Consider the following 12946-nt stretch of genomic DNA (forward strand, 5'->3'; position numbering starts at 1 on the left):
GTCCGCGCTGTTTCTGGTGGAAGGGGGGGGGCGGGGAGGGTAGTCGCTCTTCTCGACGGTTGAGAGGAGTGGGTGTCGAGAGGAACGCCACCTCATTTCCCATCGGGGCCGGGGGGGGGCGGGGGAGAAAAGCAGTTCCCCGTTGGGATGAGAGTAGCAGACACATGTGCGCTCTCATTCTCTCTTCCCCCCTCCGCCACTGTCTAGTAGGGACTCGCGCGTCATGTGGGGATGCCCGTGGTGTGTGCCATGGTGCCCCTTTCTCGATCTCTGTCCTCTTATCGCTTTTTTATCCCGGTACGCTGTTGTCTTTGTGTGTGTGTTTGTGTGTGTGTGTGTGTCAGCCCCTTTCTCCGACGTTTTTGATGTACCTCTTGAGCGATTGCTGGTGTTATCCGACCCACCAGCCCGGCTGTTGCCACTCCCCCCCCCCGCACAGCAAAACGACCCTCTCCTCTCGTTTTGTCTCGGCCTCTCTTGATTTATTACCGCCCCCTCCTCAAGTACGCTGCTCGCCTCCCTTTTCGGCGTCTCCATCACACCTGAAGGAACTTGTGCGTGAGGTGCTCTCTAGCTCCAGGTCGCCTGAAAATGTGCCCTTTCCGTCTGGTCACAGGCTGTTTGAGTGTGTCGTGCGCTGCCCGTGTTTTTCCGAGGCTTCGCTCTTATGGCCCCCCGACTCCTCTTTCGTTATGTATTACGCTGTGAACAGTAGTGAGAGCTGATTTGCATATGCGGTTACCGCGCTTGGGACTGCAACAACTTGTGGATGGTGTATGCTTTGCACGGCTGCGTGCTGCACGTATGTACCCCTCAACGGATGAAGATGCAAACAAAAAGCGAGCGAAATGAGACTCGAAATGACCCCCCCCCCGAGTCCTGTAATAGGGGGGGGTCTCAACGCGTCCATGTGTGCGCGTAGGCAAAGAGGGATATGGCATCCACATCCTTGATTTCATGAAATGTGGTCAACGCGCCAAGCTCAATTATGGCTCTGCGTTCAGTTGCCTCAGTCGCTCATGGACCCTAGATTGCGACTGTCTGCACGAGTCATGGTGCTGTATCTGTGCCGCACAATAATCTTTTCGCCGTTCTCGCGCATAATGCCGTCGTCACAGCTCAGTACTCAACCCGCGTCTTCATTTTTTCTGTTGAGATTGCTCTCTAATACTGCCCATATTACGCGCGTACGCGCACATATACACACACACACGCACACACACACTCACGGCTCACTGGTTCCAGTGGGGTCTCGTCTTCTCATTTTTGAGTCCAAACAGAAGGACTCTGTTGTTGTTCTTCCCTAGTATCATCTCTGAGGCAGATACTCACAAACACGCACACTGACAGAGGGAAGGACTTGAACTCCGTTGCAGTGGGTCTCGAGAGTTTCATTTGTGAACCCTACCGTCTTGCTCACGTTTTTTTTTTTCGCCTGTCCTGAGGAGCGCTTGATCTATTAGGAAGACTACGAACTCCTCTTGCGTGGTCTCCCAGCTTTGCGAATCACGGACCCCACTGATTTTTCAGACACGCCGCACCACCCTGCTCAGGTGATCAGGCACCGGCAAAAGAAGTCACAACGGGTACGTCAATCATGAGCGAGGCCGACAGCATGTGGCTCCAGAAGAGCATCACCCTCCCCGATCCGATACCGGAGGAGGGGGACAAAGGAGAAGCACCGGCACCGGTGCCTGACCTCGCCAGTGCTGGCGTTGTGCTGTCCACCGCCATCAAGGCGCCCGCGGAAGATGCAATGCAGCCGCCTCTTCCGTTGTCTTTGGAAAAGAAAGTGACGCCAGGAGGAGAAATGGACTTGACAAAGATGGTGCTGGACACGAACAGTTTCTTGCGCACGCCAGCCCAGCGTCCTTCGATGCGGTACCCGAGTCGCGCCTCCGTTTCCAACTCCGCGTTTATCTCAGCGCAGGAGTACGACGAGCTGCGTGCGCGCTACAGCCAGGCTAAGCGAGAGTTGCTGAAGTTGTCAGATATTCAGAAGGACCTCGATTATGCCCGTTTCGAGCTCACACGTTTCCAGGAGGAGACGAAGCTCCTGCGCGACAGCAACCACAGCCTCAAGCGAGAGCTGGAGGAGTATGCGCAGCGAGTGGACAAGGAGCACAAGGCTCGCATGTCTCTCGAGTCGAAGATGTCCACCGAAGGTCTCACTCGCACGGAGGAAGTTGAGTTTCTGAAGCGCACAATCGAGGAGTTGCGCGAGGAGAACGGGAGGCGCCTGGATGATATGACAAAGCAGCAAGAGGCAGAGTTTCAGGTGCGGCTGCACTCGATGCGGGAGGAGCTGTCCTGCACGGCGGAGGAGGTGACGCAGCTTACCGCGGCGCTGACGCAGGCGCAGAAGGCGCGCGAGTTGTCGGAGTCGAAACTCACGGCGGCACTCTCCGAGTTGGAGAAGTCGCGTGCCGAGGTGGGGGATTGCAAGTCACGAATCGATGGTCTGCAGAACGAGTGCCAGGCATTGGAGAAGCAGCACCGCGACTTTGTACGCATGCAGGAGGAAAAAAATGCGGTGTACCTCGAAGAGCATAAAGCGCTCAACGAAGAGCGTGTGCATCAGGTGGTGGAGTCCAAAAACACCGCCATTGCGGAGCTACGAGAGGACCTTCGTCTGTGGAAGGAACGGTCAAAGACAACAGCCGAAGAGCTGGCTGCCGCCCGTCACACTGTAAATGAGCTGCAAGAGGATATGAAGCAGCTGACGGCCGATCGCGCTAAGGAGATGCGGCGCTGTGCTGAGGAGCATCGTCTTGAACTCTGTGAGCGCCAGCTGCAGATGGAAGCCGCGATTCGTGAGGCACGAGGAAGCAAGATATCTATCGAAGAGGAGGCGCAGTCTCTGCGCCGCCAGCTTGCACAGGTATCCAGTGAGCTCTCAACCGTAGCCGGCGTGCTGGCGCAACGGGAGCGGCAACTTGCCGCAACAGAAGAGGAGCTCGTGCGCACCAAGGACCGCTGCGCCGCTGTGGAGCAGGAGAACGTGCAGCTGGCTAGCGATGCGCAGCTGAACGCAGATGCGGCAGAGGAAGCCACCGAGCGGGTGGAGCGGTTGATGAGGCAAAACAGCGACATGGAGGAGGAGTTCTCGAAGGACCTACGTGATGCCAAGGAGCGCATTCGCACTTTGGAGGCGACGCTGATGCAAAGCAAAAGCGAGCTCTCAACGCTTCGCAAGGAGCAGATCAAGTCGGCTGATGACGGCCTCACTGCTGTCCGTGACCTTCGCGCACAGTTAGAGGCGCTGATGGACGAGTGCACGGCTCTCAAGGCACAGGCGGGGGAGCGCCGCCGCTTTGAGGAAATGGCGCACGACTACCGCCAGCGCTTCGAGGGGGAAAGAGCGAAGGCTCGAAACCTCGAAGTGGAGCTCAGCGCCGCCGTCAACAGATGCACTCTATTGGAGGAAAAACTCGAGGAACGGTCGCGCCGGGTCATTTCACAGGCAGCCTCGCGCTCCCCTTTGCAATCCATGCAGGCCAATGCGACGGCCACCTCGCTTTCCCGCCACGGCAAAACCCGGAGCGGGTCCTCTGGCCCATCATGCACAGGAACAGGTTGCGGCTCATTGAAACGGCCCCGTACCGAGGACGCACGTGTTTTTGCCATCAGTGGCTTTGACGGCAACGATATCTTGCTCGCAGTAAAGCAACTGCCAAACGTGGCGATTGCAGAGTCCAAATCGAACATGCCCGTGCCATCTAACCTCACTCACTTGATTACAAATGGGCAGCTCACTATCAAGCTTCTGACAGCCCTTGTGCGAGGCTGCTGGGTGCTGCCGGAGTCCTATGTGGTGGACTCCTTGAAGTCGGAGAGTTGGCTACGTGAAGAGGACTACGGTTTCCAGCACGAGGAGCCGCCGCTGCTAAAGAAGCGCATCGCTCTCACCGAGGCATTCATGTCCTCTAAGCACTACAGCACCGCTAGTCTGCTGATGAAGGAAGGTGGGGCCATCCTCGTTGACGATCCAGAGCAGGCGGATGTTCTCCTTTGCGTTAACTCCGAGGTCCGCACCACCAAGAACGGGTGTAACTGGGAGAAGATGGTGGAGATGATATACCCACTTAAAATTCAGTAGCCGAAGCTGACAACGATCGCGTGCGCCAACGGCAGCTCCCAGCATATCTACCTGGTCGTGCACGGGCTTGCTATTGATGCCCTTTTGCCCCTTCTTCTTCGTTCTCTAACAGCTTGCTACTCATTCCCTAGACGTGCCCCTCCCTGCGCAGCGCACTCCTCCTTCGCTCAGACTGCTAACCATCCACAATTAGAGTATACTTCGAGGCTTTTTCCCCTTTTACCATCTTTTATTATATGTTTTTTTTATCTTTTTTTTCTGCGGAGTGCGTATTGAGTTCCTCCTAGAGTTTGTTCTATCAGACCCACGCGCAAGCGTGCAGCACCAACACACGTGGGTGCCTATGTCGGCACCATGACAGCCAACGCCTTGTCCTAAATAAGCACTGTGCGTTACAGCTGTTCACTTCTTCGTGCACGAGTGTGTGTGTCGCGACGCGCTTGCGATTTTCATAAATTAGATCTCTTTTTTGAAAATGGTGGTGGTGGTGGTGGTGGGAGGGGAGGGGAGGGGAGGGGGGAGGGAAGCGTGTGTGTCTGTGTGTTTCACTTTCCTTCACGCCGCCGTCGGGGCGCGTGGCCACAGCACCACCACCAACACTTTTTCGTCCTGTTTTTATGTTCTTCAAGTGTGTGCAGAGCCCAAGGTGTCAAAAAAAAAAATCACGGCGACAAGTAAGGGACAGAAGTGATGTTGACGTCGGTTCCCCGGTGCGCTCGCCTCTCCACCCGTGTATGATCTCGTTTACGCCACTCTCTCTCGGGCACAGGGACACTCGGTGGGAGCAGACGTGGTCTGGAAAAGCTGACGCCTCCTCACGTTACCATTAACTCCTCCCCTCCCTCCCTCCCGCCCTCCCTGCAGGCGCGCATTTTTCAGTTTTGGGGCGTCAGTCCTTCGTAGAGGGTTATCCACACACAAAAACACCCCTCCACGAGGCGAAAACCCACGCGGAGGTGACACCCTCGAATGACTTTGTTCTGTGCGGTGTGTAGCCGCGCGTAATGTCGGTGACCGGCTATTCTCATGAACAGGCTGTACAGCGCTCTACAATATATATATATATCTACCTGGTCGCCAAGGCGAGACACTCAAACCATCTCCACTGTATGGTGTGTGTGTGTGTGAGGGGGGCGGGTGCGCGATTATATGCGTCTGCTCACGATGTACTAGGGAGGGGGGCGGGGAGAGGTATTCCGCTGCTCTCAGCCTCTCCTTTACCCGCTTCCTTTCTCTGCCAATATCTCTCGCCTGTTTGTTGCGACCCTTTTCTTCCCGAGTGCATGCCCAGGCACCTCCACATGCTCTCACTGTTGCGAACGCCGTTCTTGTCATTTGCGTCTCCTGTCCCAGGGCAAGCGGTCACGTCCGTCTGTGCGTTTGCTGCCTTCTTGGACCCTTTGGTCTCCTTGCCCTGACCACCCGAACGGCTCTCAAAGGCGTGGCCCGCTCATTGCTCGGCGAGAACCATGTTGGCAGATTCAAATGGAAAGGGCGAGGAGGTCATCCCAAACACAGAGGAAGTGGTGTCCGCGAGGTCCAAAGGGCTCGTGCCCATCTTTACACTCCTTCGGTATCGCACTCCCTGCGAGTGGCTTGCCGTTTTTGTAGGCAGCATTGCCGCACTCTGCTCCGGCGGTGCAACTCCACTTTTTATGTACTTTTTTGGACACATGACGAATCACGCATACAATGACGAAAATGGACCAAAAGTGACCCGGAGCTTCGCCATGCTGATGACGTGCGTCGGCATTTCCTCAATGGTGCTTGTCATTATTAAGACTGTTACGTATCAAGTGACGGCAACGCGCCTGGTTGGCCGCATCAAGGACGCCTACTTCACCGCCGTAATCAATCAGGACATGAGCTGGCACGACAATCGAAAGCCTGGGGAACTTATTTCTCGTCTGACGGGAGACACACGAGTGGTCCTCAACGGCGTCAACGACCGCTTCGCCGCCTGGATCGAGAACCTCGGTACGGGTCTGGTCGGCACCGTTCTTGCATTTATGGCTAGCTGGGAAATGACACTGCTCATCATGAGCTGCATTCCACTCATTGGTTTGGTAGTGTACTTTCTCGCGCGCGCGTCTTCTCGCAATGTCGTTTTGGCACGTAAGCAGTACGCGGTAGCCGGTGCTATTGCCCAGGAAGTCATGCAAAACATCAAGACCGTGCAAATCTTCAACAGAGAGATGGATGAGGTGGTACGCTTCTCGCAAACAGTCGTGGGTTCCCGCAAAGCAGGCATAAAGAAAGAGTTCCTTGTGGCCATGGCTGGGGGTTCTGTCATGGGAATCTCGCTCTGCGTCATTGGGTGCGCGTTCATCCTTTCCGCATACCTCGTCCAGAGTGGCCGCGCTGACGTCGGTTCCGTCTCGGCGTCCCTGCTGACGGTGATGTACGCTGTCATGGGCCTCGGGCAAGTTTTCCCATCCCTAATGTCCTTCGTGGAGGCGCGCACGGCAGCGCAGCCGATCTTCGCGACCATCGATGAACAACCAGGCATCGATCCCAACGCGCCTGGAAGAGAAGCGACGTTTCACCAGTCTATTGAGATGAGGGATGTCACCTTCGCGTATCCGACACGCCCCGACCAACCCGTTTTCAGTCGGCTGAGCGTGAAGATTATGAAAGGACAGAAGATCGCCTTTGCTGGTGCGACGGGGTGCGGTAAGTCGACCATACTTGCCCTGATGCAGCGCTTCTATGACCCCAAGAGGGGTGGCATCTATGTCGATGGACACGATCTCCGCGACTTGAATCTCAAGTCCTGGCGGAACCGCATTAGCATCGTTTCGCAAGAGCCGAGTATCTTCGCCGGTTCCGTGCTTGACAACGTCCGCATGGGACGCTGCGGTGCCACCTTTGAGGAGGTGGTGAAGGCTTGCAAACAGGCCCGCATTCATGACACGATCGTGACCCTGCCACACGGATACAATACCACTGTTGGTGCTCTAGGGAGCCAGCTGAGCGGTGGTCAAAGGCAGCGCCTCGCCATCGCCCGGGCGGTCGTCCGTGGCACCGACGTCCTCCTCCTGGATGAGGCGACCAGCGCGCTGGACCGGAAGTCGGAGGTTGAGGTCCAGCGTGCCATCGACGATCTCACGCGGAGCAGTAAACTGACTGTGATCACGGTCGCGCATCGAATGGCTACCATCCGAAACATGGACTGCATCTATTTTCTCGACGGATCGCGCGACAGCGGAAGCAGTGTTGTAGAGTGCGGCCGCTACGACGAGCTCATTCGCATGAATGGCCGCTTTGCTTCTATGGTGATGATGCAGGACGCCGCCACAGGCAACTTGCGCACAGTTGTGCACAACACAAGCTTTTATCTTTACCCAGACAATGTGGACAAGAACATCAAGAGCGCTGATTCGACTGACAGAAGTTACAGCGACAGAGGTTCGTGGGAATCAAACAGCAACGGCTTTTACGAAGAGGACGATCGGTGGGGCCAATATTCAAACATCGACGACGTCCCTTTCGAGCACCGTGCTGATTGGGAGGAGCGGAACACGAGCGTGTCCATGTGGCGCATCATCAAAATGACAAAGAGTCGTTGGTGGGCGATAATGCTGGGTTTTCTGGGCTCCATATTCACGGCCATCGTCTTCCCCTGCGTCGCGCTCATGGTCACTCAGCTGATCAACACCCTCGGCAACTACCGCCAGACAAATGACAAGGAGCTCATGCAGAAGCAGATGACTTTGTACGTTATTTGTCTCTTTGTGCTAGGTGCAGTGTACTTTCTAGGGGCGGTCCTCACGGGGTTCTATGGCTATATCGGCGAGTACATCACCTGTGAACTGCGGTCAACGCTGTTCCAGCAGATTCTTCGACAGGATCAAACCTTCTTTGACATGTCCCGCCGCGATCCCGGTGCCTTGGCTGCCCTTCTCTCTGGGGACTGCGAGGCAGTGCATCAGCTCTACGGCCCTACCCTTGGCTCCCGCCTCAAGTCTGTCTGCGCGGTTGCTGGCGGCATTGTAATCGGTTCCATTATGCAATGGAAAGTGGCACTCGTATCGCTGGCCAGTATGCCGCTCTTTGTTGGCACCATTGTCGTGCAGCAGATCTTTTTTGACGACTCTCGGAAGGTTCGCGAGAGTGGCATCGATTCGGTGGTTGGCGAATCTCTTGGGTCTATTCGCACCGTCACTTCCTTCAATTTGCAGAATCGGGTCATCAACAGGTACAGGCGCGTTGTCAATGCTGCGGAGCAGATCTCTGAACGCCGCTCGGTTTTGGTGAGCATCCTTGCTGGAATGACAGAGATGACACTCATGGGCTCGATGGCTCTTTCGTTTTGGTACGGTGGCACACTGATTGAGAAGGGCGAGACACACTTCGGCAACGTGCTGGTCGCAGCCATGGCCATTGCTATGGGCTCGACGCTGGCGGGGGCGGAAGCGGGTAGCTTCGCAACGAAGCTGCGAGATGCGCGTGAGTCATCCAGGCGGGTTTTCTCCATCATCGACCGGGCGCCGGTGGTAGACGTTTATGAGTACGGCAAAGTCAGCTTTGAGGAGAAAGTGGGCATCAAATTCAAAAACGTCAGTTTCACTTATCCTGCGCGTAAGGGGGTGGAGGTGTTGAGCGACCTCTCTCTCCGCTTCCAGGCAGGCTCGTCGAACGGCCTTATGGGGCAGACGGGCTGTGGGAAGTCGACCATTGTGCAAATTCTCGCCGGATTTTACCCAATCTCGTCCGGCAAGGTACTCATCAACGGCATCGATCTCAGCTCTCTCGACCTTGTTACATGGCGCGATCAGCTGAGCATTGTACTACAAGACCCCTTGTTGTTCAGTGGCACCATCCGCGACAACATCAAGTACTCTTTGCCTGACGCCACGGAGGAAGAGGTGATTCGGGCAGCAAAGATTGCCTGTATACACGACGAAATCATGAGCATGCAGAACGGTTACGACACGGAGGTGGGCTACCGGGGCACGCAACTTAGCGGCGGGCAGAAACAACGTGTTGCCATCGCCCGCGGCGTTATTCGATGCCCCAAACTGTTGCTGCTGGACGAGGCTACTAGTGCGCTCGACAATGCGACGGAGGTCCGAGTGCAGCGCAATCTAGACGAGTTCCAGCGGCGCTTTGGTGTCACAACGGTTGCCATTGCACATCGCCTGACAACTATCCGCCACTGTGACCAGATAGTGCTTCTGGATAGTGGAAAGATCATCGAGCGTGGAACGCACGAGCAACTTGTAGCCCAAGACGGCGAGTACAAATCTCGATGGGACCTCACCCAGACCTAATTAAGCTGCACACGAAGAGTGGGTGGATTTCTCTCGCGAATAGTTTCATCACTATCTCGTACTCCCCGTCCACTGAGCTGGCCCATTTCCCCAGCTTTGCAGCACTTCTTTGTGCATGATGGGTCTTCTTCACTACTCTGGACTGCCCATTGCACATACATCTACACGCTTGTGTGTGCAGGGCGTGGTGCATGGCGTTGGCTCATTCCACCGGTGTCTCTCTCTCTTTCTCTTTATGCTCTGTTGGTGGTTTTTGTCCCTTGCAGTAGGCGTTCGTGACACAACGGGTTCGTGTTTTATTGGCTTGCGTAGCACGATGAGCAGTTTTTTTTTTGTTTTGGTGCTCGTGTGTGTGTGCGCGCGGGGGTTGTCCGTTTCTGTGCTGGACTATGACGCTTACAGGTTGAAAATAGGGGGTAAAAGCATTCTCTCATCTTTTTTTTTGTTTTTGTTGCTTTGTATTCTTTCTGCATCGCTTGCTTAATGGCTGTTGTCTATGTTTTATACTCAGTGGGCTCTCTTTTCCAGCAGGCTCCTCTTGACATTACTTCGGTTTTTGTTTTGTGTGTTCTGTGCTGTTGTCTGCTGCTTTGCGGTTTCTTGAGGTGCGATCAGACCGAAGGATATTGCTTTGCTGTCTGGCTTTTATTTTTTATTTTTAGCGCATTCCTTTGCCCAGCTAGCAGACATGATGCTGGTGCCTAACTTCGTCTGTTCGGTTTATCGTTTGGTTTTTTCTCCTGAGAAGATTTTCTTGCCCCCCACCCCTTGCGTCTTTCCTCGTGTACGAGCAAATTGTTCTCTTCTTCTCCTCAGTTGTGCATGGGGATGCGTTTTGCAAGTTGGGTCTTCTATCGAGTGGTTCTTCTCAAGCCGAGTGAATACACAGTTATGTGCCTCTCCACAACTGGTCATTCGACTCACACCAGCGCACCGACTCTTAGAGGGGGTGTAGTTTATATGCGTTCTCAATCTCCGTGCACGGGCGGATCTATTTCCCCTACCGGAACTGATCAGTTTTGTGTGTCTATATTCGGATCACCGAGCGGCTTTGCCTAGAGCTATGCATGGGCGAGAGTGTCGAGCTGAAGGGGAGACCTCTTCATCTCTCCTCCACAACCACACGCCAAGCCTAGCTGTAGAGGGGAGGCCTCCCTCGAATCCGAGGTACGCGTTGGTAAATCCCGGCTCGATGCACTCCATGTGTCTACAAGTTCCCGAGCCCTGAAAAATGGGGTATTTTTTGTTTTTGTGTGCTTCTTTGCGTCTTGCCGCAGGTGTGCATCAAAAACGCCACAAATTTTTTTACTCGGATATGTTCCTCTCAACATCAACGAAAATATATGAGATGTACAAGTTTTGAGTATCACCTCAAGAGAGCCCACTAGGATGGAGTGGACGGAGGTTTCCGTGGGCGATCTCTTCAGAGATGTGTAAGTTGTGCTTGTTTTCTTTTTCTTTGTCTTTTGCCTTCAAAAAAAAACTTATCATCGCTTCCATATGATCTCTTCTCTCCTGATGATCGGATATCCGTGTCTCGTACTGACATCGCTTTGTCGCCAGGCACACATATGTGCACAGACTCTCGTTTTTTTAATCCAATATCCGCTTCCAGTTTATATTGCGGCTCGTTTCCATCTGACGCATGGGTGTGTCTGTCTACGAGTCTGTCACCGACGCATTCACACACACACACAGAGACACAGACAGACACACACTTTTCCATGTGAACTTTGTCCTTGCTTTTTTTTTCCATGCTCAATGATGTTCCTTCCAAATCCTTGTTGCCCCCACGCAACAACAAAAAAAGGGGGGGGGGATGCCACACCTCCAGAGAGGCCTGGACGCTCTTTCTGTGTGCACCAGAAGGGGGTTAAAGCGCTATCTTTTTTTTCGAGATACACGGTGCTCTGTCTCGTACAAATGAGTCACTGGGTGCTCAACAGCTGCCTGTCACCTTAGCCTCGATCATCCTACTACTACTGTGCTTTCTCGTTCTCTATGTGCCCACTCTCTTTGAGAGAAAAAAAAACTTTGACAAACGTGATCGAGGACCGCTGAACGCAAGGCAATGGGGTAATGAATGATTTGTGAATCGAGGTGCACACTGCCATTCGATTAAACTGCCCCACTAGCCATTGGCCTCCCGCCCAACTCTTTTATGTGACTCCCGCCACCACTGGACTCGAGTAATTTAGAGACTTTTAGCGTTTGATATTTCACATCCATAATGGGTAGCCTCCTCAACCCTCGCAGGCTCAGAGTTTAGACCACCGTAAGTGTCTTCACCAGTAATCGCCCTGGAAACAAACAATTTCCATACTAGGCAAGCGCCCTGCACAAGTTTAGGCAGCGGTACTGTGACCACAATGGTCTATCCACACGGCGTTGGCGCAATCGCGAATCCTTGCGCTGAGTGGAGAACTGGCTCGTTCATTCCGAACGACAGCGAAATACATGCCAACCCCGACTGAACACCATACTTTAAAAGGTCTTGTGGGCGCGTGCTGGGAAAGCTATGGCCAATGTGGGTGAGTGGCTCTGGCGACGCCGCCGAGACTGCCTATAATGGGTCCAGTGGCGCACTACGAAGACATGTGCATGGACCTTGCATTTCTTCTGGAGGACTCTGGGAAGGGGGCGGGGGCGAGTCACATGTATTGATTTTTATGTGTGTGTCTGGCCCCCGGAGGGGCCACTAATGAGGAATCAGTTGAAGCATGTAATGAAGATCATCACTACAAGTACGTCTGTGGTTTCCAAGCTGAATACTCTAGCTGAGAACCGCCAATGGTGACCCCTGAGGGATTCGAGAGCGGGTCGACGACGCCGGCTTTCACTCAACGCTCGTGCTGCAATGAACGCGGGGTTTCCTGGTATTAAAAGAGTGCAGCTATTCATGAATGATTTGGGCTTTTGTTTTTTTGTGCGCATTCGCGGGATTGTCGGTTGACGATGCAAAGTGGCCTTTTGGTACGTGAGGCCTTTTTTTTTCCAGAGGGAGGGAGGGATGGAGGGTTGTGTTAGCACCGCATGTGGAGGAATGCGACAGGGTTCCGCGAGACCCCTAATGTTGTTCTTCTTTAGAGGTGGGGAAACCCCGTGGCAGGTCGGTTGGCCCTGTCTCAGCTCCGGTCACGCCATCGCGGAGGTCGACCACTATTCCTCCACCCACGAAACCTCATTCCCCGCACTCGGCTCCACTGGGGTTTGTGCGGCGACGCAAGCATCAAGCCAATGCGAGACTTCCCTCGATGTCGTGTTTTGTTTTGCGATCCACAGGACACATTAAAGACCCTCTGCCCCCCCCCCCCCCAAAAAAAAAACACAGACGCACGGTATTCCCACATCACCAAATGTGGTCCAAATGATCACGTTGCACCCCCGTCTCCCTGGATGCAAAGAAAGGCAGGAGGAGAAGCGAGGGTGGGGTTGGATCAAAGCGGGAATCGGCGTGGCGTACGACTGCTGCAAACCTCGCAAAGGTCACAAGGCCCTTGGGTCGCGGCTTTTCCAGTGAAGGATCACGTGAAAAAAATGGGCTTTGTAGTGGCTGCACGTTCTGCGGTCTGCA

The 12946-nt window shown here is 54.3% G+C and overlaps 2 protein-coding genes across 2 annotated transcripts; both read left to right on the top strand.

Annotated features, from left to right (window-relative positions):
* Nucleotides 1–1597: 1597 nt before the first annotated feature.
* JKF63_04325 (uncharacterized protein) lies at nucleotides 1598–4099 on the top strand (the record flags this gene model as incomplete). Its single annotated transcript, XM_067900311.1, has 1 exon — nucleotides 1598–4099. The coding sequence occupies one exon, from the start codon at nucleotides 1598–1600 to the stop codon at nucleotides 4097–4099; it is 2502 nt and encodes an 833-aa protein (XP_067756495.1).
* Nucleotides 4100–5568: 1469 nt separating this feature from the next.
* On the top strand, nucleotides 5569–9372 carry JKF63_04326 (uncharacterized protein; the record flags this gene model as incomplete). Its single annotated transcript, XM_067900312.1, has 1 exon — nucleotides 5569–9372. The coding sequence occupies one exon, from the start codon at nucleotides 5569–5571 to the stop codon at nucleotides 9370–9372; it is 3804 nt and encodes a 1267-aa protein (XP_067756496.1).
* Nucleotides 9373–12946: the final 3574 nt, after the last annotated feature.

The sequence above is a fragment of the Porcisia hertigi genome, chromosome 26 (genome assembly GCF_017918235.1).
Source record: "Porcisia hertigi strain C119 chromosome 26, whole genome shotgun sequence".
Taxonomy (NCBI): Eukaryota; Euglenozoa; class Kinetoplastea; order Trypanosomatida; family Trypanosomatidae; genus Porcisia; species Porcisia hertigi.